The sequence below is a fragment of the Oncorhynchus tshawytscha genome, linkage group LG21, assembly GCF_018296145.1.
Source record: "Oncorhynchus tshawytscha isolate Ot180627B linkage group LG21, Otsh_v2.0, whole genome shotgun sequence".
NCBI classification, from domain to species: Eukaryota; Metazoa; Chordata; class Actinopteri; order Salmoniformes; family Salmonidae; genus Oncorhynchus; species Oncorhynchus tshawytscha.
In genome coordinates this window covers 17,193,895-17,216,422 of record NC_056449.1, presented here as the reverse complement: position 1 = coordinate 17,216,422, position 22,528 = coordinate 17,193,895, and the positions used below count along the sequence as shown (strand labels likewise).

Below are 22,528 nucleotides of genomic sequence, written 5' to 3'. Positions count from 1 at the left end.
CCTAACGATGGGTCACCTGTAAGCACTTCTTATGCATGCGGGACTTTGGGACTATTCATATTTTTTCCTCTCTACAAAAGACGAGAAGTATTTTTTTCAACCTTTCTACCTGAATTCAGATGTCTTTTCCTCTCCTCTTTCTCCTGACCTTGTGGTGTGATCGTGTTTGGTTGATTTGGTGAACCATGCATCTTCTTCTCTACGCCCATGTCTTCCTGTGCTGCTTCAGTGTGGCCCATTCCTTCTGTCCTTCCCAGTGTACCTGTGTTTACCATGGACGGAGTGATGGAACGGGGACCAGGTATTTACGATGTTTCTCATAGGAGGTTGTCTTTACATATTTTCTAATATATACATATATATATTATATTATATTATTATATATATTATATAATATATACAGTATCACTATCTTTTTTAAATGATCCGTGTATTTTGTATTAGTATTATAACCCCCTGTCCCTCTTAGTATTATAACCCCCTGTCCCTCTTAGTATTATAACCCCCTGTCCTTCTTAGTATTATAACCCCTGTCCTTCTTAGTATTATAACCCCCTTCCCTCTTAGTATTATAACCCCTGTCCCTCTTAGTATTATAACCCCTGTCCCTCTTAATATTATAACCCCCTGTCCTTCTTAGTATTATAACCCCCTGTCCCTCTTTGTCACACCCTGACCATAGTTTACTTTGTATGTTTCTATGTTTTGGTTGGTCAGGGTGTGATCTGAGTGTGCATTCTATGTTGGATGTCTTGTTTGTCTATTTCTATGTCTGGCCTGATATGGTTCTCAATCAGAGGCAGGTGTTAGTCATTGTCTCTGATTGGGAACTATATTTAGGTAGCCTGGGTTTCACTGTGTGTTGGTGGGTGATTGTTCCTGTCTCTGTGTTTGCACCAGATAGGACTGTTTCGGTTTTCACATTTTCATTATTTTGGTAGTTTATTCATGTATAGTTTTTCCTTTATTAAAATAACATGAATCATCACAACGCTGCATTTTGGTCCGACTCTCCTTCAACTAAAGAGAACCGTTACACTCTTAGTACTAAAACCACCTGTCCCTCTTAGTATTATAACCCCCTGTCCCTCTTAGTATTATAACCCTCTGTCCTTCTTAGTATTATAACCCCCTGTCCCTCTTAGTATTATAACCCTCTGTCCTTCTTAGTATTATAACCCCCTGTCCCTCTTAGTATTATAACCCCCTGTCCCTCTTAGTATTATAACCCCCTGTCCCTCTTAGTATTATAACCCCTGTCCCTCTTAGTATTATAACCCCTTGTCCTTCTTAGTATTATAACCCCCTGTCCCTCTTAGTATTATAACCCCCTGTCCCTCTTAATATTATAACCCCTGTCCCTCTTAGTATTATAACCCTTGTCCCTCTTAGTATTATAACCCCTGTCCCTCTTAGTATTATAACCCCTGTCCCTCTTAATATTATAACCCCCTGTCCCTCTTAGTATTATAACCCCTGTCCCTCTTAGTATTATAACCCCTGTCCCTCTTAGTATTATAACCCCTGTCCTTCTTAGTATTATAACCTCCTGTCCTTCTTAGTATTATAACCTCCTGTCCTTCTTAGTATTATAACCCCCTGTCCCTCTTAGTATTATAACCCCTGTCCTTCTTAGTATTATAACCCCTGTCCCTCTTAGTATTATAACCCCTGTCCTTCTTAGTATTATAACCAACCGTCCTCTTAGTATTATAACCCCTGTCCCTCTTAATATTAGAACCCTCTGTCCTTCTTAGTATTATAACCCCTGTCCTCTTAGTACTAAAACCACCTGTCCCTCTTAGTATTATAACCACCTGTCCCTCTTAGTATTATAACCCCTGTCCCTCTTAGTATTATAACCCCTGTCCCTCTTAGTATTATAACCCCTGTCCCTCTTAGTACTATAACCCCTGTCCTTCTTAGTATTATAACCCCTGTCCTTCTTAGTATTATAACCCCTGTCCTTTTTAGTATTATAACCCCATGTCCCTCTTAGTATTATAACCCCTGTCCTTCTTAGTATTATAACCCCTGTCCTTCTTAGTATTATAACCCCTGTCCTTCTTAGTATTATAACCCCTGTCCCTCTTAATATTATAACCCCATGTCCCTCTTAGTATTATAACCTCCTGTCCTCTTAGTATTATAACCCCTGTCCTTCTTAGTATTATAACCCCTGTCCTTTTTAGTATTATAACCCCATGTCCCTCTTAGTATTATAACCCCTGTCCTTCTTAGTATTATAACCCCTGTCCTTCTTAGTATTATAACCTCCTGTCCCTCTTAATATTATAACCCCTGTTCTTCTTAGTATTTTAACCACCCGTCCCTCTTAGTATTATAACCCCTGTCCTTAGTATTATAACCCCTGTCCCTCTTAGTATTATAACCCCTGTTCTTCTTAGTATTATAACCCCCTGTCCTTCTTAGTATTATAACCCCTGTCCCTCTTAGTATTATAACCCCTGTCCCTCTTAATATTATAACCCCATGTCCCTCTTAGTATTATAACCTCCTGTCCCTCTTAGTATTATAACCCCTGTCCCTCTTAGTATTATAACCCCTGTCCTTCTTAGTATTATAACCAACCGTCCCTCTTAGTATTATAACCCCCTGTCCCTCTTAATATTAGAACCCTCTGTCCTTCTTAGTATTATAACCCCTGTCCCTCTTAGTACTAAAACCACCTGTCCCTCTTAGTATTATAACCACCTGTCCCTCTTAGTATTATAACCCCTGTCCCTCTTAGTATTATAACCCCTGTCCCTCTTAGTATTATAACCCCTGTCCCTCTTAGTACTATAACCCCCTGTCCTTCTTAGTATTATAACCCCCTGTCCTTCTTAGTATTATAACCCCTGTCCTTTTAGTATTATAACCCCATGTCCCTCTTAGTATTATAACCCCTGTCCTTCTTAGTATTATAACCCCTGTCCTTCTTAGTATTATAACCCCCTGTCCTTCTTAGTATTATAACCCCTGTCCCTCTTAATATTATAACCCCATGTCCCTCTTAGTATTATAACCTCCTGTCCCTCTTAGTATTATAACCCCTGTCCTTCTTAGTATTATAACCCCTGTCCTTTTTAGTATTATAACCCCATGTCCTCTTAGTATTATAACCCCTTGTCCTTCTTAGTATTATAACCCCTGTCCTTCTTAGTATTATAACCCCATGTCCTTCTTAGTATTATAACCCCTGTCCTTCTTAGTATTATAACCCCCTGTCCTTCTTAGTATTATAACCCCTGTCCCTCTTAATATTATAACCCCTGTTCTTCTTAGTATTATAACCCCTGTCCTTCTTAGTATTATAACCCCTCCTTCTTAGTATTATAACCCCTGTCCTTCTTAGTATTATAACCCCTGTCCTTCTTAGTATTATAACCCCCTGTCCCTCTTAGTATTATAACCCCTGTCCCTCTTAGTATTATAACCCCTGTCCTTCTTAGTATTATAACCCCTGTCCTTCTTAGTATTATAACCCCTGTCCCTCTTAATATTATAACCCCTGTTCTTCTTAGTATTATAACCCCCTGTCCTTCTTAATATTATAACCCCTGTTCTTCTTAGTATTATAACCCCCTGTCCTTCTTAGTATTATAACCCCCTGTCCTTAGTATTGTAACCCCTGTCCTTCTTAGTATTGTAACCCCCTGTCCCTCTTAATATTATAACCCCTGTTCTTCTTAGTATTATAACCTCCTGTCCCTCTTAGTATTATAACCCCCTGTCCTTAGTATTGTAACCCCTGTCCTTCTTAGTATTGTAACCCCATGTCCCTCTTAATATTATAACCCCTGTCCCTCTTAATATTATAACCCCTGTTCTTCTTAGTATTATAACCTCCTGTCCCTCTTAGTATTATAACCCCCTGTCCTTCTTAGTATTGTAACCCCTGTCCCTCTTAATATTATAACCCCCTGTTCTTCTTAGTATTATAACCTCCTGTCCCTCTTAGTATTATAACCCCTGTCCTTAGTATTATAACCCCTGTCCTTAGTATTGTAACCCCTGTCCCTCTTAATATTATAACCCCTGTTCTTCTTAGTATTATAACCCCTGTCCCTCTTAATATTATAACCCCTGTTCTTCTTAGTATTTTAACCACCCGTCCCTCTTAGTATTATAACCCCTGTCCTTAGTATTATAACCCCTGTCCCTCTTAGTATTATAACCCCTGTTCTTCTTAGTATTATAACCCCTGTCCTTCTTAGTATTATAACCCCTGTCCCTCTTAGTATTATAACCCCTGTCCCTCTTAATATTATAACCCCATGTCCCTCTTAGTATTATAACCTCCTGTCCCTCTTAGTATTATAACCCCCTGTCCCTCTTAGTATTATAACCCCTGTCCTTCTTAGTATTATAACCAACCGTCCCTCTTAGTATTATAACCCCCTGTCCCTCTTAATATTAGAACCCTCTGTCCTTCTTAGTATTATAACCCCTGTCCCTCTTAGTACTAAAACCACCTGTCCCTCTTAGTATTATAACCACCTGTCCCTCTTAGTATTATAACCCCCTGTCCCTCTTAGTATTATAACCCCTGTCCCTCTTAGTATTATAACCCCTGTCCCTCTTAGTACTATAACCCCTGTCCTTCTTAGTATTATAACCCCTGTCCTTCTTAGTATTATAACCCCTGTCCTTTTTAGTATTATAACCCCATGTCCCTCTTAGTATTATAACCCCTGTCCTTCTTAGTATTATAACCCCTGTCCTTCTTAGTATTATAACCCCTGTCCTTCTTAGTATTATAACCCCCTGTCCCTCTTAATATTATAACCCCATGTCCCTCTTAGTATTATAACCTCCTGTCCCTCTTAGTATTATAACCCCCTGTCCTTCTTAGTATTATAACCCCCTGTCCTTTTTAGTATTATAACCCCATGTCCCTCTTAGTATTATAACCCCTTGTCCTTCTTAGTATTATAACCCCCTGTCCTTCTTAGTATTATAACCCCATGTCCTTCTTAGTATTATAACCCCTGTCCTTCTTAGTATTATAACCCCTGTCCTTCTTAGTATTATAACCCCCTGTCCCTCTTAATATTATAACCCCCTGTTCTTCTTAGTATTATAACCCCTGTCCTTCTTAGTATTATAACCCCTGTCCTTCTTAGTATTATAACCCCTGTCCTTCTTAGTATTATAACCCCTGTCCTTCTTAGTATTATAACCCCTGTCCCTCTTAGTATTATAACCCCTGTCCCTCTTAGTATTATAACCCCTGTCCTTCTTAGTATTATAACCCCTGTCCTTCTTAGTATTATAACCCCTGTCCCTCTTAATATTATAACCCCTGTTCTTCTTAGTATTATAACCCCTGTCCTTCTTAATATTATAACCCCTGTTCTTCTTAGTATTATAACCCCTGTCCTTCTTAGTATTATAACCCCTGTCCTTAGTATTGTAACCCCCTGTCCTTCTTAGTATTGTAACCCCTGTCCCTCTTAATATTATAACCCCTGTTCTTCTTAGTATTATAACCTCCTGTCCCTCTTAGTATTATAACCCCTGTCCTTAGTATTGTAACCCCCTGTCCTTCTTAGTATTGTAACCCCATGTCCCTCTTAATATTATAACCCCTGTCCCTCTTAATATTATAACCCCCTGTTCTTCTTAGTATTATAACCTCCTGTCCCTCTTAGTATTATAACCCCCTGTCCTTCTTAGTATTGTAACCCCCTGTCCCTCTTAATATTATAACCCCTGTTCTTCTTAGTATTATAACCTCCTGTCCCTCTTAGTATTATAACCCCTGTCCTTAGTATTATAACCCCTGTCCTTAGTATTGTAACCCCTGTCCCTCTTAATATTATAACCCCTGTTCTTCTTAGTATTATAACCCCCTGTCCCTCTTAATATTATAACCCCCTGTTCTTCTTAGTATTATAACCTCCTGTCCCTCTTAGTATTATAACCCCCTGTCCCTCTTAATATTATAACCCCCTGTTCTTCTTAGTATTATAACCTCCTGTCCCTCTTAATATTATAACCCCCTGTTCTTCTTAGTATTCTAACCACCCGTCCCTCTTAGTACTAAAACCACCTGTCCCTCTTAGTATTAGAACCTTGTGTCAGACCTCTTAGACTTTGAATTATGAGTTCAATAGAGGAGCACTTTTTCTCAATACCTATCCCATGTTTAGGATGACTGCATCTCAAGAGTTGGGGACAGAGTATGGAGTCCTGAAAAAGAATCATAGAACAACTTTTCTAAAGTCCCATAAGTATGTAAGACATGAATTGTGGAAATGGAAACACAAAGTGCAGAGCTCTTCAATCATGGTCCGTTTTCTAGGCTTTTGTCCCAGCCCAGCATTAACGCACATGACTCAAGCTATTAAGGGCTAGATGATCAGATGAATCAGGTGGTTTAGAAGGCTACTGGGCCGGAACAACACCCTGTGGTTCTCAAGAACAAGAACTGAAGAACCTTCCAACCCCTTCTGAATGGTAATCAGTGATCTGACTGGACTGGATAGGTGAAAGCTATGTAATGGAACTCTAGCTTTGACCTGTCCAGAAGAGTGATAACTCCATGAAAGGGAGAAGGACATTTTTATACATTTAAACTGAGCCAATGTATTCTGTTCCTCTCAGATCTGTGCTGTGTAATGACCCAGACATGTCCGACATCCCCGTAAATGTCCCTGTGGATACGGTCAAACTGCGGGTAGAGAAGACAGGCGTGAGGCGCATCCCCACCGAGGCCTTCTACTACCTGAACGACCTGCGCTACCTGTGGATCACCTACAACTCTATCTCCTCTGTGGACGCCGCCGCCTTCTACAACCTCAAGGTCCTCCACGAACTGCGGCTGGACGGGAACCTGATCTCCACCTTCCCCTGGGAGTCCCTAAAGGAGATGCCTAGTCTGAGGACGCTGGATCTTCACAACAACCGCTTGACCAGCGTGGCCATGGAGGCTATCCCGTACCTGGTCAACATCACCTACCTGGATATCTCCAGCAACAAGTTGACCACTCTGTCTTCGGACTTCGTGGATACCTGGCCGCCGTTCAACGGAATGCCCGTCTCCTCCAGCCTGTCCCAGAAAGTGGTGCTCGGTAAGAGAACTGATAATGAAGTGTGAGTGGGTTATGTGGGGATGAGGGTTTATGGTTAGGACTTTGGGCAGGGGTGCACAACCTTTCACCCTCAAGAGCTACAGATGTAGGATCTTATTTTTGATCACCCCGATGCTTATTTGATCACCCTGCATTGCAGCGTTCCTGCAATGAAAACTTGTAGTGTATTTGAGTTTTAAAAAGGTTTCTGAAGTTTATAATTGTCCATTAGAAATCTCTGACTTGATTTTCCTTTACAAAAAATGATTTACCCCTACAAAATGTCCATTAATAATAATTCACATTACATTTCCTGTTTCTGCAGAATTATTTTCCTGCTGTAGCAAATTGGCTCAAATTAAGATCCTACATCTGTACTGGTTTTGCAGGCTTTTGCCCTGACTACAACATGTGCTTCTACTGATCAGCACCTCTTCAGGAGGACACACCTGAGATTAGCTGACCCACGTGTTAGAGCAGGTCTGGAGCAAAACCCTGAACTCCCAGTGGCTCTCCAGGAGGTGGGTTGGCCACCCCTGCACTAAAGCAGTGTTTGGTGATAACAGAACATGGCACTGGTCTGCGTAGGAGTTTTGGGTTGTTACGTAGCCGTAAAGGGCGTTTGCTGACGAACATTAGGAAGTTGTACATACATGAAATCCATGGCAATTGTTATGACAACACCTCAACGTGATGTCACTTTTTATCTGGCACCTGGACTGTAACGCAATGTGTTTACTTAGTGACAGTTACATTTAACCCAAAGGCATATTTCCACCTTCACATTGAGGTTCCAAAACATATTTGGGCTGCTCTTTATTCGGAAAATCTATCTATAGATGCTCAGCAAACTATCAATAGACTATCACCTACACGTCCACAACGCTTGGACTTCTATGTGCTGTAGCTGCAGGTTAGCAGGGCAACCTATTTTAGATCCACCTCATAAGCAGCAGGGAGTTAAAGTTATCATGCAATGATAGTCCCTTTCTAAACTTTGGCTTTGACAAATCTAATTAGTTACCTTTCCATGCTTTGATTTGTACAAACATGCCATGTATTTTGGGCTTCACACTGAATCTCACAGAATGTGGGAAGGTGTAAGCAGGCCCTCAGATGTACCCAGGTTTTTATTTGCATGCCAGATGCTGAGTAGAACGCTGATGTACAAACTGGCATATACAGAGCATTCGGATACAAGACAAACAAATAAATACATCAATAATAAACCGGGACTTGTTAAGGGGCATTCCTGAAACAAATCACATGTACACTGTTCTTTATGAATGAAGTATAGAATTGATTATAAGTGACGATTGTCCATCTTAAAGAAAATACTCTCTCTTTCACTCTGTCTGAGAACTAGCTTGAGGAATGAGATAATGTTCATGGGATGTTAAGGACCAGCTAGCTTATCCATGCTGAAAAAGCTTGTTCTATTCACTGGCATACTGGAAGGAGAAACAAGATTAGCCTATCCCTAAGGAAGACACATAACAACCCATGTACAGAATATAGACTCTTCCCGTACCATCACATGATAGAATTAAACTAAAAGGCATGAGGGGGTGTGGTATATGGCGAATATACCACGGCTATCGGCTGTTGTTATGGATACAGCCCTTAGCCGTGGTATATTGGCCATACATCACAAACCCCCAAGGTGCCTTTTTGCTATTATAAACTGGAGGTTCTGTCAGCCAATCAGCATTCAATCTACAGTTCAACAATAGCAAATTGTACACCCCGCCACGGTTTTGGTAAAAGCTGAGGAATGGGGCTGGAGAAATGTCAACACTCTCAAATTCATAGACAGAGCTATGGATGGAATGACTGACCATCCATGATGTCACAATATAGTTTTAGGAAAAAGGAAATAGGAAACCGCGCACTGCTCTTGATAGTATCACTGATCTTTAATAAGTTTACGTATCGGCCTCACGGCCTTCGTCAGAGCTTTTGTGATTTAAAAAAAATGTTGCACCATTATGTAGACCTAGCCCCACCCACATCCGTTCCACACATCGAAAGGGGTTGGAGGCAACGGAAAAACAAATAAGTGCTACCAAATATAACAATATGCATTTCATAAATATTACAAAAGTGTATAAATAAGACGTATGAAACATGTCTGTAAAACCACAATGAGGACATAGCAAGTTTTCATTAGTCATTGGGTACATAGTATGAAAAACAGAGTAATCTTAAATAGGCACATAATTCATGTTCAAATTCACAACATAACATACATACGCATTTCATCATTAAGTCCTTTAGGAAATAATGTCTGGAGGGTGAAAATCCAAAAACATTCTCTTTTACTCAGAGTATTATTAATATCTCCTCCCCTGTCTGATATCTTAACTTTCTCTATGCCACAAAATCTAAAGGTAGAAATGTCATGCTTCAGGTCATTGAAATGTACTGCGACTGGATAATCCCTGTCGTTTCTCCTGATTGAACTTGTATGTTCACTAATTCTCTGTTTGAGAGAACGAGAGGTTTTACCGACATAGCAGAGCCCACATGGACATAGCAGAGCCCACATGGACATAGCAGAGCCCACATGGACATAGCAGAGCCCACATGGACACAATATAGTTTTAACCATGTTGAGGCAATACAGTGTTTGTTTAAAATTAAAGTGTTTACAAACAATTGAGCCAAAAAAGTTTATATTTGGGGTTTTTATGGGGAAGACAATTGAACTAAGCTCATGTAGTATTTATAAGTAAAATTCTTCAAGAATCAATGGTATACTGTACATCATTCATTCAGAAGTGCAAAAATGTAACAACTACAAATTGCTCCTTTTGTACAACACTTTTGTATTCTGGGAAGAAAGTCAACACCAGGTTTAGAGTTTGCGTTTGGGTTGTCCCCGGTTAAGTACAACTAATCTGGTTAAGCATAAGGGGTTTCCACAATACACATGCACTTCCACATGCGTGTGTGTGTGTGTGTGACTGTGTGACTGTGTGAGTGTGTGTGTATGTGTGTGAGCGTGCATGTGAGTGAATGAGTGAGTGAGTGAGTGAGTGAGTGAGTGAGTGAGTGAGTGAGTGAGTGAGTGAGTGAGTGAGTGAGAGATTGTATTTGTGTTTGAGTGTGTGTTTGTACAGTAGCTGTGCTTCCGTTAGCTTGTGTGTCTGTGTGTGTGTTCTGGGAAAGCGTCTCTACCCTCCTTTCGCACACATGTAACATGCTAGTAACTTAATGCCATTTGTAAGAGATGATATGACTCCAAATTTGACACTTCTGACCCTCGGTCAGGGAAATCCCATTATTAGGGTAATAGAAGGATGGCTCAGTTGTAACGACTGTATTCATACCTAGAATTTTTTTTAAACTAGGCAAGTCAGTTAAGAACAAATTCTTATTTGCAATGATGGCCTACACCGACCAAACCCGGACTATACTGGGACTCCCAATCACGGCCGGTTGTGATACAGCCTGGATTCAAACCAGGGTGTCTGTACTGACACCTCTAGCACTGGGATGCAGTGGCTTAGACCGCTGCGCCACTCACCACTGAATGAAAACACTAAGTTACACATGCTAGCTGTACAGAAAATTAACGGTGTATAGTTTTTTTTCTATAATTTTGTCGGGAAAATAGATGAACATGTAATTCATAGCATAAAAGTAAAGATACCTTATTAGAAAATGACTCAAGTAAAAGTGAAAGTCACAAGGTAAAATAATACTTGAGTAAATATCAAATAGAATCTGGTTTTAAATGTACTCAAGTAAATGCTATACATCAAATTTCTTATATTAAGCAAACCAGATGGCAGGATTTTATTTTTTTATTTTTTTATTTACAGACAGCCAGGGGCACACTCCAACACTCAGATATAAATTATAAATGTAGTATTTGCATTTAGTGAGTCTGCCAGATCAGGCAGTAGGGATGACAACGCATTATATTGAGAGGTGCATGAATTGGACCATTTTTCTATTTGCCTGAGAATTTGAAATGTAGCGAGTACTTTTGGGTGTCAGAGAAAATATGTATGGGAGTAATAAGTACATTACTTCTTTAGGAATGTAGTGGAGTAAAAGTAAAAGTTGTCAAAAAATATAAACAGTAAAGTCAAGTTCAGATACCCTAATACTACTTAAGTAGTACTTTAAAGTATTTTTATTGAAGTACTTTACACCACTGTTAATTCATCTTTACACCCACATTTGTCAACGTCAGTAACCTAGTTATTCACACATTTACAAACAACTATCAAAGTGTTTAATAATGATTCATAAGATAATTTGACATGTTAAACATAGGTCCTTATAAACCATGTATTAACCATTTACCAGTCTTTTGCGTGGCCTAATGTGTGTTCTATTTATACTTTATAAATACTTTATACATTTTTTGAGTGACCAGTGGAATTTCTCACAAAAAGACGGACATGCCATTGGTTGTTTAGCAACAAAACCGATGCGTGTGCAACTATAGGGAAAAACAGACACCCTTTTTTTTTGCCATGCGAAAAGCCTTAACTAATGATTGTTTATATGGGACAATATTAAACATCTTATGAATGGAGTAATGATTAGTAAATTATGAATAAACTTTTTACCAATCAATTATAAATGATTTGTTACATGGAGTTGTAATAAAGTGCTACCATTTGTATAATTTGTGTATCAGCTAGGAGAGACTGGAATCCACTCTTTGAGTTTGTTTACATTCGCAGCCACATTACTATTAGCATTGATAATTGTTAGCATGTTCCTCATCTCTGAAGCACTGCATGTTCCTAACCTTTTTACAAATATTCATGTCCATTTTATTTAGCATAACTATCACAAACATTTCCTCTCTTGTCCCCTCCAGGTCTTCAGGACAACCCGTGGATCTGCGACTGCAGGATCTCCAAGCTGATCGAGCTCTCCAAAATGTCTGACACATCAGTGGTACTAATGGATCAGTTCCTGTCTTGCAGTGGGCCTGAGAACCTGGCCGGGGTTATGTTCCAAAGGGCGGAGCTGGACCAATGTCTCAAGCCGTCTGTCATGATGTCAGCCACCAAGATTACAGCCTCGTTGGGCAGCAATGTGCTTCTGCGCTGTGATGCCACGGGTTACCCCACACCTACCCTAATCTGGACCACTTCAGATGGCTCACCTGTCAACAACACAGGTATCAACAGTGAGACATTTTATTTTAAGAAAAGGAATATAGTGTCTTATTCAACATGGTTATCAAAAATAGTTTTAGATTATTTCATTGATTTGATAGGATTTGCTTTTACTCTACAGTTGATCTTTGTGTTTCATTTAAAGAATGTCTACATCTTGGCGATTACTAAGTCTTGGCATTTTCATGATCTACCTACAGTTGTCCAGGAGTCTCCGGGAGAAGGTGTCCGATGGTCAATCATCAGCCTAAATGGGATCTCGTACAAAGACGACGGGGAGTACAGCTGCAAGGCTAAGAACTTTGCCGGTAATGCAGAGGCTGCCATCAGCCTGTCTGTGGCAGGTTATGTCGCTACAACCATGCCCCCACAGAGGTCCAATGGAGAGGCTGGAGGGAGTAGCCCATCCACAACATCCTCTGCTCCGGCAACTGACTTCTCCAACTCCCCTAGCACCCTGATTACCACCACCACCCCAGCCACGACCACACTGCCACCCATTCCCACCAAGAAGAAACTCATGCCCAGCAATGTGCAGCAGAAAGCCCCACCCAAACCATCCAAGATCCAGCAAGGCAGCGACAGGATGCTGGCGGCAGATCAGAGCAAAAAGAAGGACGCTTCCAAGTCTGTCCAAGATCTCGAGATCGTGGAGGAAACGGCGGACAGCGCGGTTCTACTCTGGACGGCAGACGGTTTGCCGAGCGATGCCCCTCTCACCGTTGTGTACTCTACTTACGACGATGAGGACGACTCCAAACGGACAATGGATACTGATGCCGGGAGTGGCAAGGTCCTTCTCGAAGGCTTAACTTCTGGAATGAGGTACCAGGTTTGTCTGGTTGCCAAGGGAAGTGCGGCGGGGATAGACCCCTGCATCAACTTCTTCACCCTGGACATTGTTGAGGACGATGCCGAGAACCAGCTGCTGATGCTCATCAGCGGCATTGCCTGCGCCGTGGCTTTACCTGTCATCGGTCTGCTGGTCTACAAGATCCTCTCACTCTACTGCCAGGGCAGTGTGCCAGGTTTGGACGACGAGCTGTCTAAAGACACGTATTTGAAGTTCGAGACGCTGTCGATGAAGCAGAGGACCTTGAACACTAATCCCAGTGAATTGTGGGCCCACAGGCAGACCGAGGAGTCCCAAGAGAGGATGCTCCTCTTCTCCAGGTCCAGCATTGACTCACAAATGACATACAGGAGTGACAGTTCCAGGTCAGAATTTCTGTGCTAGCACTAGATGAAGACTACATGGCATCACTGATTGCTGAAGCCTTCATGTCTTATTTTTTTAACCACACTTTGAGATTTGGTTTGTCACAATACCAGTATCGCAACATTCAGAAGTATCGTGGTAAGAAAAAAAAAACATGTTCTAAATGCTTTAGGAAAACAGCCCTAATACTGGAAACAGACAGCATCATGACAACTCAATTTTAAGATTGCTGTCTTTGCAGCTCAGCACTTATTCACATTTATTATCACATTTATTCTCAGTTTAATGCAATTTTCCATAATACCATAATGAAATCATCTGCCACAGTGTTCACTATGTCTTGCTTCTTTGTCACTATACACCACACCAGGTTTAAACAGACTAGACATTCATTGATCTCAATATGGTATAAATAGACATGCCGACTATCCAACAACACGTTGATTTAAACTGCTAGCAATGGTTCACTCAAAAGTCAAACCTTCAAGCTAATTGTTGCCTTACTTTACTAAAAAGCTTTCTCGAACCCTAGTATATTAGAATATTTGTCTTGCCCGACATACAACGCAACAGTTTCTGTGTAACGTCTTGTTTTTACTTGAACATACAATGGTATTGTATTCTTCTTTTTAATAAAACAAATCTTTGTGTATTTCATGTCCTCATATTTCATATAAGCATTTGGTATATATGGCAGTGTTGGTCAATGTGAAATTGTGCTGTCATCGGCTCTCTGTACAACAACTCCACTATTGTCTATGAGGTGTGATATTTCCCAATGTGATCATCTCTGGTCTTTAGCCATGAGGAATAGGATTCTGTGCTTTTTCCTCACTTGAGCAACAGGTGTATTAGTGGTATAGATAGCGTTCAAACGTTTGGGGTCACTTAGAAATGTCCTTGTTTTCCATGAAAACATATATGAAAATAGTTGCAAATATAGTCAATACGTTGACAAGGTTATAAATAATGATTTCTTATTAAAATAACAATTGTGTTCTTCAAATTTTTCTTTCGTCAAAGAATCCTCCATTTGCAGTAATTACAGCCTCGCAGACCTTTGGCATTCTAGTTGTCAACTTGTTGAGGTAATCTGAAGAGATTTCACCTTCGCTTCCTGAAGCACCTCCCAAAAGTTGGATTGGCTTGATGGGCACTTCTTACGTACCATACGGTCAAGCTGCTCCCACAACAGCTCAATAGGGTTCAGATCCGGTGACTGTGCTGGCCACTCCATTATAGACAGAATACCAGCTGACTGCTTCTTCTCTAAATAGTTCTTGCATAGTTTGGAGCTGTGCTTTGGATCATTGTCCTGTTGTAGGAGGAAATTGGCTTCAATTAAACACCGTCCACAGGGTATGACATGGCATTGCAAAATGAAGTGATAGCCTTCCTCCTTCAAGATCCCTTTTACCCTGTACAAATCTCCCACTTTACCACCACCAAAGCACCCTCAGACCATCACATTGCCTCCACCATGCTTGACAGATGGCGTCAAGCACTCCTCCAGCATCTTGTCATTTTTTTCTGCGTCTCAAGATTGTTCTTCTTTCTGATCCGAACTTAGATTCTTCTGTCCATAACATTTTTTTCCAATCTTCCTCTGTCCAGTGTCTGCGTCCTTTTGCCCATTTTAATCTTTTATTTTTATTGGCCAGTCTGAGATATGGCTTTTTCTTTGCAAGTCTGCCTAGAAGGTCAGCATCCCAGAGTCGCCTCTTCACTGTTGACATTGAGGCTGGTGTTTTGCAGATACTATTTAATGAAGCTGCCAGTTGAGGACTTGTGAGGCGTCTGTTTCTCAAACTAGACACTCTAATATACTTGTCCTCTTGATCAGTTGTGCACCAGAGCCTCCCACTCCTCTTTCTATTCTGGTTAGAGCTAGTTTACTCTGTTCTGTGAAGAGAGTAGTGGAGAGCGTTGTATGAGATCTTCAGTTTCTTGGCAATTTCTTGCATGGAATAGCCTTCATTTCTCAGAACAAGAATAGACTGATGAGTTTCAGAAGAAAGTTCTTTGTTTCTGGCCATTTTGAGCCTGTAATCGAACCCACAAATGCTGATGCTCCAGATACTCAACTAGTCTAAAGAAGGCCAGTTTTATTGCTTCTTTAATCAGGACAACAGTTTTCAGCTGTGCTAACGTAATTGCAAAAGGGTTTTCTAATGATCAATTAGCCTTTTAAAATTATAAACTTGGATTAGCTAACACAACGTGCCATTAGAACACAGGAGTGATGTTTGCTGATCATTGGTCCCTGTACACCTATGTAGATATTCCAATAAAAATCAGCTGTTTCCAGCTACAATAGTCATTGACAACATTATCAATGTCTACACTGTATTTGTGATCAATTTGATGTTATTTAAATGGACAAAAAATAGCTCTTCTTTAAGAATCAAGGACATTTCTAAGTGACCTCAAACTTTTGAACGGTAGTGTATTTCTCAACATTTACAACCCTTCCTCTGTCTTCTCTGTCGATCCCACCCTGATCTCCACTTCCACTGTCTCACAGTTGTTACTTAGTGATTATGTGGATGTCTGTGTGTCCACCAACATGCATGTGGCTGTGTATTTGAGCATGTAAATATTAGAATGTATCCGCTTATGACCCATGGGTGTTCCTCTCCTATCCTTTAGCCCCACTGGCTGGCTGCACAGTGAGAGAGCGCGACCGTAATCAATGGGTCGAGGCCTACTGTGTGCCTGAAAAGGCGTTACCATAAATCCTGATAACATGTGTGGAGCTAGAAAGCCATTCCCATGGATACCCTGGCCTATGCCACCCTCTGCACGTGTGTGGGCACTACCCGTCATACCAGCTATTCCATTAACATGACAACACCCAAGTTGTTTGACTAACAGATGGGTTGAGTTAGTGGGACCTGCTAGTCTTGAGCCCCCCCCTTGAACACTTTACCGTGTTATTACTTCTGCTTTCGTGAAGGATCCGTGTAACATATAATATTTATAGGTTAACACTAGTTATAGTAACATAGTAATAAGAACCCTAGTTCGTTTGTTACCATGTCCCACATACATACTTAAAATCTTAGGTAGATGATTAATCTATGATTAATTTGGTCTACATGTAAACATTGTTCAGCCTCAGATTGGGCATACTAACAAAACAGTGAACAGTGACGCAGTATTCCAAGGTGCACTCCATGACATTTCCCAATACATCATAGTGTTCCGATGACAACGAGAGTTCAATATGTGCAGTATTTGACCTAGACTGACCTAGACTGACCTAGACGGACCTAGAGTGACCTGGAGTGATATATGTCTTTCAAGTGCTATCAACAGGGGTGAAATCGCGGGGCAAAAGCCATTGAGCAGGCACATTTCTAACTCAACTCAACTACAGCTGAAGACACTGAGCCCTTCCCAGCCTTGTTAGCCCTCCTACAGCTACTTACAAAGCCACTTGTGACACTGCTGCTAACAATATGCTAGTCATCCTGAGTATGAATGGTGGTTTGGTTGGTGGAGTCTGATGATGGCTCTCCTGAGTAAGCAGAAAACATGTCTTCCCCACTTTTCCGAGTTCCCCCGCTTACTCATCCAGCTTGATTCACTCAGGGAGAGGAAGATGCTTATACAGGATAGAGAGACACACATACCGGGTACACATTCTAATCTGAACACACACACTATCTGGACAACAGGTTACATGACTGTCTCTGGTGGAGAAAATGGAGGGAAATGGATAACACGACACGACACAACACACCACAATACAACACACCACAATACAACACAACACACCACAATACAACACAACACACCACAATACAACACAACACACACAATACAACACAACACACCACAATACAACACAACACACCACAATACAACACACCACAATATAACACACCACAATACAACACAACACACCACAATACAACACAACACACCACAATACAACACACCACAATACAACACAACACACCACAATACAACACACCACAATACAACACAACACACCATAATACAACACAATACACCACATACAACACAACACACCACAATACAACACAACACACCACAATACAACACAACACACCACAATACAACACAACTAGCGTTCATGTTTTGGACCATTTCACCGGGTGGCAAGACAACGGTTGTCTCAGCTATTCTTTTGCCACTTAAAAATAATATATTCTAATCACCCAGTTAACAATTTCTCTTCCAAACAACATGACATATTGATATTTTAGTGTAATATAACATTACATGCCAAAGAAAAAAATGAAATGTTCTACTATTTCAATCAATATTACTCTGCTTGAAAGATACAAACGATCTCACACATAAGATATCGTACAAGCCAGACTGTCCAAGACTGTCTTCACTGACATATGAGGATGTTCACCATGTGAAAGGAGAGTGTGAACGCACATGTTGCTAAGAGATGACTGTTTAATTGGGAAAGCCAGAGCTGCCTTGAACTCCACCCCATTAGGGCCATATGAAGAAGCTGTTATCCAGCAACATTGATTCAACAAAGGTTCAACAAACAAATATTCTATTGAGATCATGTTGCATTAGGACAGCTATCTGTGTTTGGCACTACAGTAGTTTATAATTAGATATCACTTGTAGATTGGTGTATATCATTGCTAACTTCTCAGTATTCTTCCCATCAGGTGTCAATCTTTGGGGATGTTTGTGTCCCTGGATCAAGTCTACTACACTGATGTGAAATCCTGGACCATACGGCAAGTCAATTAGTACTCAGGGGGTGAGGCAGAGAACGTCAACCTAAAGTGAATGACCCACAATAATCATATCCTAGATGTCAACGACTCTTACATTCCAGGCTCCTACTTCTGCACATGTCCCAAGGGTTATGTTCTACTGTTTGATAGGAAGACCTGCCAAGGTAAGACAGTGCTGCTGAACTACTGATTATCCTATGCTGCTCCTTGACCAAAAGTGGTATTGTCTTGTTGATTTGGAAAGTGTGGTTATTTATACTCATTCACGTAAGCAACAAACACTTTGTTGTACATGTTGTGTTTTTAGACTTTGAGATTGTGTGCAAAGGGAGTTTGTTTTCACATAGAAGTACTCATCACTAGTTCCAACCAACATCAGTAGTTCCCACATCATATGGTGTGGTATTTGTACACATTAATTCTTACACAGCCTTTTGTGGTATTTGGGGCCCCTGTGTGACAGGTATCAAAGCCCTGTTTGGGGCCCCTTTGTGACAGGTATGAGAACCCTGTTTGCGTCCCCTTTGTAATAGGTATCAAAGCCCTGTTTGGGTCCCCTTTGTGACAGGTATTAAAGCCCTGGTTGGGGCCCCTAGACCTTACCTTGAACCCCGAGGCCTAATAAAAGAGAAAAGACAGACAGAGGCTAGGTGCCAACTCACACTCAGGTTATATAGGTAAAATCACAGAAGTGGAGGGGACGTAGTTTTGTGACTGGCTGTATATAAGAGTATGGGGGGGGCACTGGAAAGTAAGGTGTAAGGTAGACAGAGAAAAGAGAGGAAGAAAGGTCAAGGTACAAAATGTTGAATGTAGGCTGTACCATGTTTTTAAGCTGATGCAGAATATGATGTTTTCAAGGAGACCTTGAGCCAAAGTGGTCTTAATCATCATGAAGATGACTGATTCCTACTCAGAAATTGAATTCTTATTGTGTGGTAGATGTGTATTTACATGTAGGGTATATGGTAGCTTAATAGCTTTTAAATGCTAGTGAATGTAGGCACTCTGTGTCAAAGGCTTGGCAACGCTCAAACCTTCAGCAATGCATTCAATTACTCATGAGAAAATTGCATTACTAGATTACAATCAAACCCAAGTTAATTGGTTTAACCTACATCCTAGAATTATGACGACACAAGAAGGGTACTGTATAGGTACTGTATAAGCACTGCAGTGAGAGTTTGTTTGCAGTCAGCTGCAAAGCAGTTAAGTACCTGGTAACTGTGTCAACCTGCATAGTAGTTACAGTGTTTCACTCTTTGTGTAATTACATTGTAAATACATAGTTTAAAGGTCTTATAATAACATTTATATATTTTTTCGATTCCAGGTCCATATCTAAGACTGGGATAATAAAATGAGAAATGGGACTGTAACAATTTTCAACATGGTCTCATTAGAATATATAACAATAGTAAAATCTAACAATTAAGCAATAAGGCACAAGAGAGTGCTATATTTAAGCAATAAGGGCCAAGGGGGTGTGGTATATGGCCAATATACCATGGCTAAGGGCTGTTCTTAAGTGCGACGCAACGCCCAGTGCTTGGACACAGCCCTTAGCAGTGGTATATTGGCAGCATATTAGCAGTGCCTTATTGCCATTATAAACTGTTTACCAATGGTTGGTACATTATTGAAGATTTATGTTGAAAACATCCAAAAGATTGATTGTATACACCGTTTGACATGTTTCTCTGGACTGTAACGGAAGCTTTTGCTATTTTGTCTGCTCCTAGTGAACGCGCTTCGTGAGGTTGGATTTGTTTACAAAACACGCTAACAAAAGTAGCTATTTGGACATAAATGATGGACATTATCGAACAAAACAAACATTTATTGTGGAACTGGGATTCCTGGGAGTGCATTCTGATGAAGATCATCAAAGTTATGTGAATATTTATCATGATATTTCTGACTTCTGTTGACTACACAATATGGTGGATATCTTTTTGGCTTGTTTGGTCTCTGAGTGTCGTACTCAGATTATTGCATGGTTTGCTTTTTTTAAAGCTTTTTTGAAATCTGACACAGCGGTTGCATTAAGGAGAAGTGTATCTAAAGTTCCATGCATAACACTTGTATTTTCATCAACATTTATTATGAGAATTTCTGTTAATTGATGTGGCTCTCTGCAAAATCACCAGACGTTTTTGGAACTACTGAACATAACACGTCAATGTATACTGAGATTTTTTAAATATAAATATGAACTGTATCGAACAAACCATACAAGTATTGTGTAACATGAAGTCCTACGAGTGTCATCTGATGAAGATCATCAAAAGTTAGTGATTAATTCTATCTCTATTTCTGATTTTTGTGACTCCTCTCTTTGGCTGGAAAAATGGCTGTGTTTTTCTGTGACTTGGCTCTGATCTAACATAATCGTTTGTGGTGCTTTCGCCGTAAAGCCTATTTGAAATTGGACACTGTGGTGGGATTAACAAGAAGTGTATCTTTAAAATAGTGTGAAATACTTCTATGTTTGAGGAATTTTAATTATGGGATTTCCGTTGTTTTGAATTTGGTGCCCTGCACTTTCACTGGCTGTTCTCATATCGACCTGTACTCAAAGCATGCACAGACCAACTGGCAAATGTCTTCATTGACATTTTCAACCTCTCCCTGACAGAGTCTGTAATACCTACATGTTTCAAGCAGACCACCATTGTCCCTGTGCCCAAGAAAGCGAAGGTAACCTGCCTAAATGATTACCTCCCTGTAGCACTCTCGTCGGTAGTCATGAAGTGCTCACATCAACACCATCATCCCAGGAAACCCTAGACCCACTCCATTTTGCATACCGCCCCAACAGATCCACAGATGACGCAATCTCAATCGCACTCCACACGACCCTTAATTAACCACCTGGACAAAAGGAAAACCTACGTGAGAATGCTGTTCATTGACTACAGCTCAGCGTAGTGTCCACAACACCATAATGCCCACAAAGCTCATCACTAAGCTAAGGACACTGGGACTAAACACCTCCCTCTGCAACTGGATCCTGGACTTTCTGACAGGCCATCCCCATGTGGTAAGGGTAGGTAACAACACATCTGCCACGCTGCTCGGAGCGCCGAGAAGACGATCAAACTTGACTATCTAGAGGAAGTAAAAGTCGTAACAAGGTTTCCGTAGGTGAACCTGCAGAAGGATCACACTGGGGCCCCTCAGGGGTGCATACATAGTCCCCTTCTTTACTCACTGTTCACCCACAACTGTGCGGCCAAGCACGACTCCAACACCATCATTAAGTTTGCTGAAGACCTAACAGTGATCACCGACAACGATGATCACCGACAACGATGATACAGCCTATAGGGAGGAGGTCAGAGACCTGGCAGTGTGGTGTAAGGACAACAACTTCTCTCTCAATGTGAGCAAGACAAAGGAGCTGATCATAGACTACAGAAAAAGTAGAGCTGAACAGGGCCAAGCTTCCTGCCATCCAGCACCTATGTACTAGGCGGTGTCAGAGGAAGGACCAAAAAATTGTCAGACTTCAGTCACCCAAGTCAAAGACTGTTCTCTCTGCTACCGCACGGAAAGCGCTGCCATTGTGCCAAGTCTGGGAACAAAAGGCTCCTTAACAACTTCTACCCCCAAGCCATAAGACTGCTGAACAATTAATCAAATGGCCACCTGGACTACTGACCCCTGGACTATTGGTGGTGATGGGCCTTGGTTTTGGAAAGCATTCTAATTACGCTTTCACCCTTTTGCATGGGATTACAGCTGACTTCAAAAAGGGATTTGAGGTGGGTAGGGGTTAGGAGCATTTTTGTCCACTAACCATCTGGTTTTGTCCAGAGAAGACACAGTTGTTGCCAAAAATAGGCAAGAGAGTAATGTTGTCATCCACACATTACTTACTTAGGCCCATAGCTACTCAGGGAACATAGGCCATTGACAGATCCACTCCACTGTCCTGAGCAGTCCTCTCCAACTCACTCCACTGTTCTGGGCAGTCCTCTCCAACTGTTACTGAGTGGAGGGTTTATTGCTGTCATTCAGTGGAGGGTTTATCGGTATTATTGAGTGCAGGATTTACTGCTGTTAGAAAGTGGAGGGTTTAACGCTGTTACTGAGTGGAGGGTTTATTGCTGTTACAATAAGTGCACAGGGCGAGACCCAGATGCAGACACAGGAGGCAGATGGTTCGAGTCTGATATTTATTATAATCCCAGGAGCAGGCAAGAAAGTGGTGGTGGACAGGCAAAAGATCATAAACAAGGTCAGAGTCCAGGAGGTACAGAGTGGCAGGCAGGCTCAAGGTCAGAACAGGCAGTATGGTCAGGCAGGCGGGTTCAGAGTCAAAGCAGGCAAGGGTCAAAACCG

At 41.1% G+C, this 22,528-nt stretch overlaps 1 protein-coding gene across 1 annotated transcript; it reads left to right on the top strand.

The window, feature by feature from the left end:
* lrit3a (info leucine-rich repeat, immunoglobulin-like and transmembrane domains 3a) lies at nucleotides 1-14,097 on the top strand. Its single transcript, XM_024382483.1, has 4 exons — nucleotides 1-301; nucleotides 6,613-7,079; nucleotides 11,923-12,228; nucleotides 12,427-14,097. Exons 1-4 carry the CDS (start codon nucleotides 186-188, stop codon nucleotides 13,461-13,463), a joined length of 1,926 nt encoding a protein of 641 aa, XP_024238251.1. The 5' UTR covers nucleotides 1-185; the 3' UTR covers nucleotides 13,464-14,097.
* Nucleotides 14,098-22,528: the final 8,431 nt, after the last annotated feature.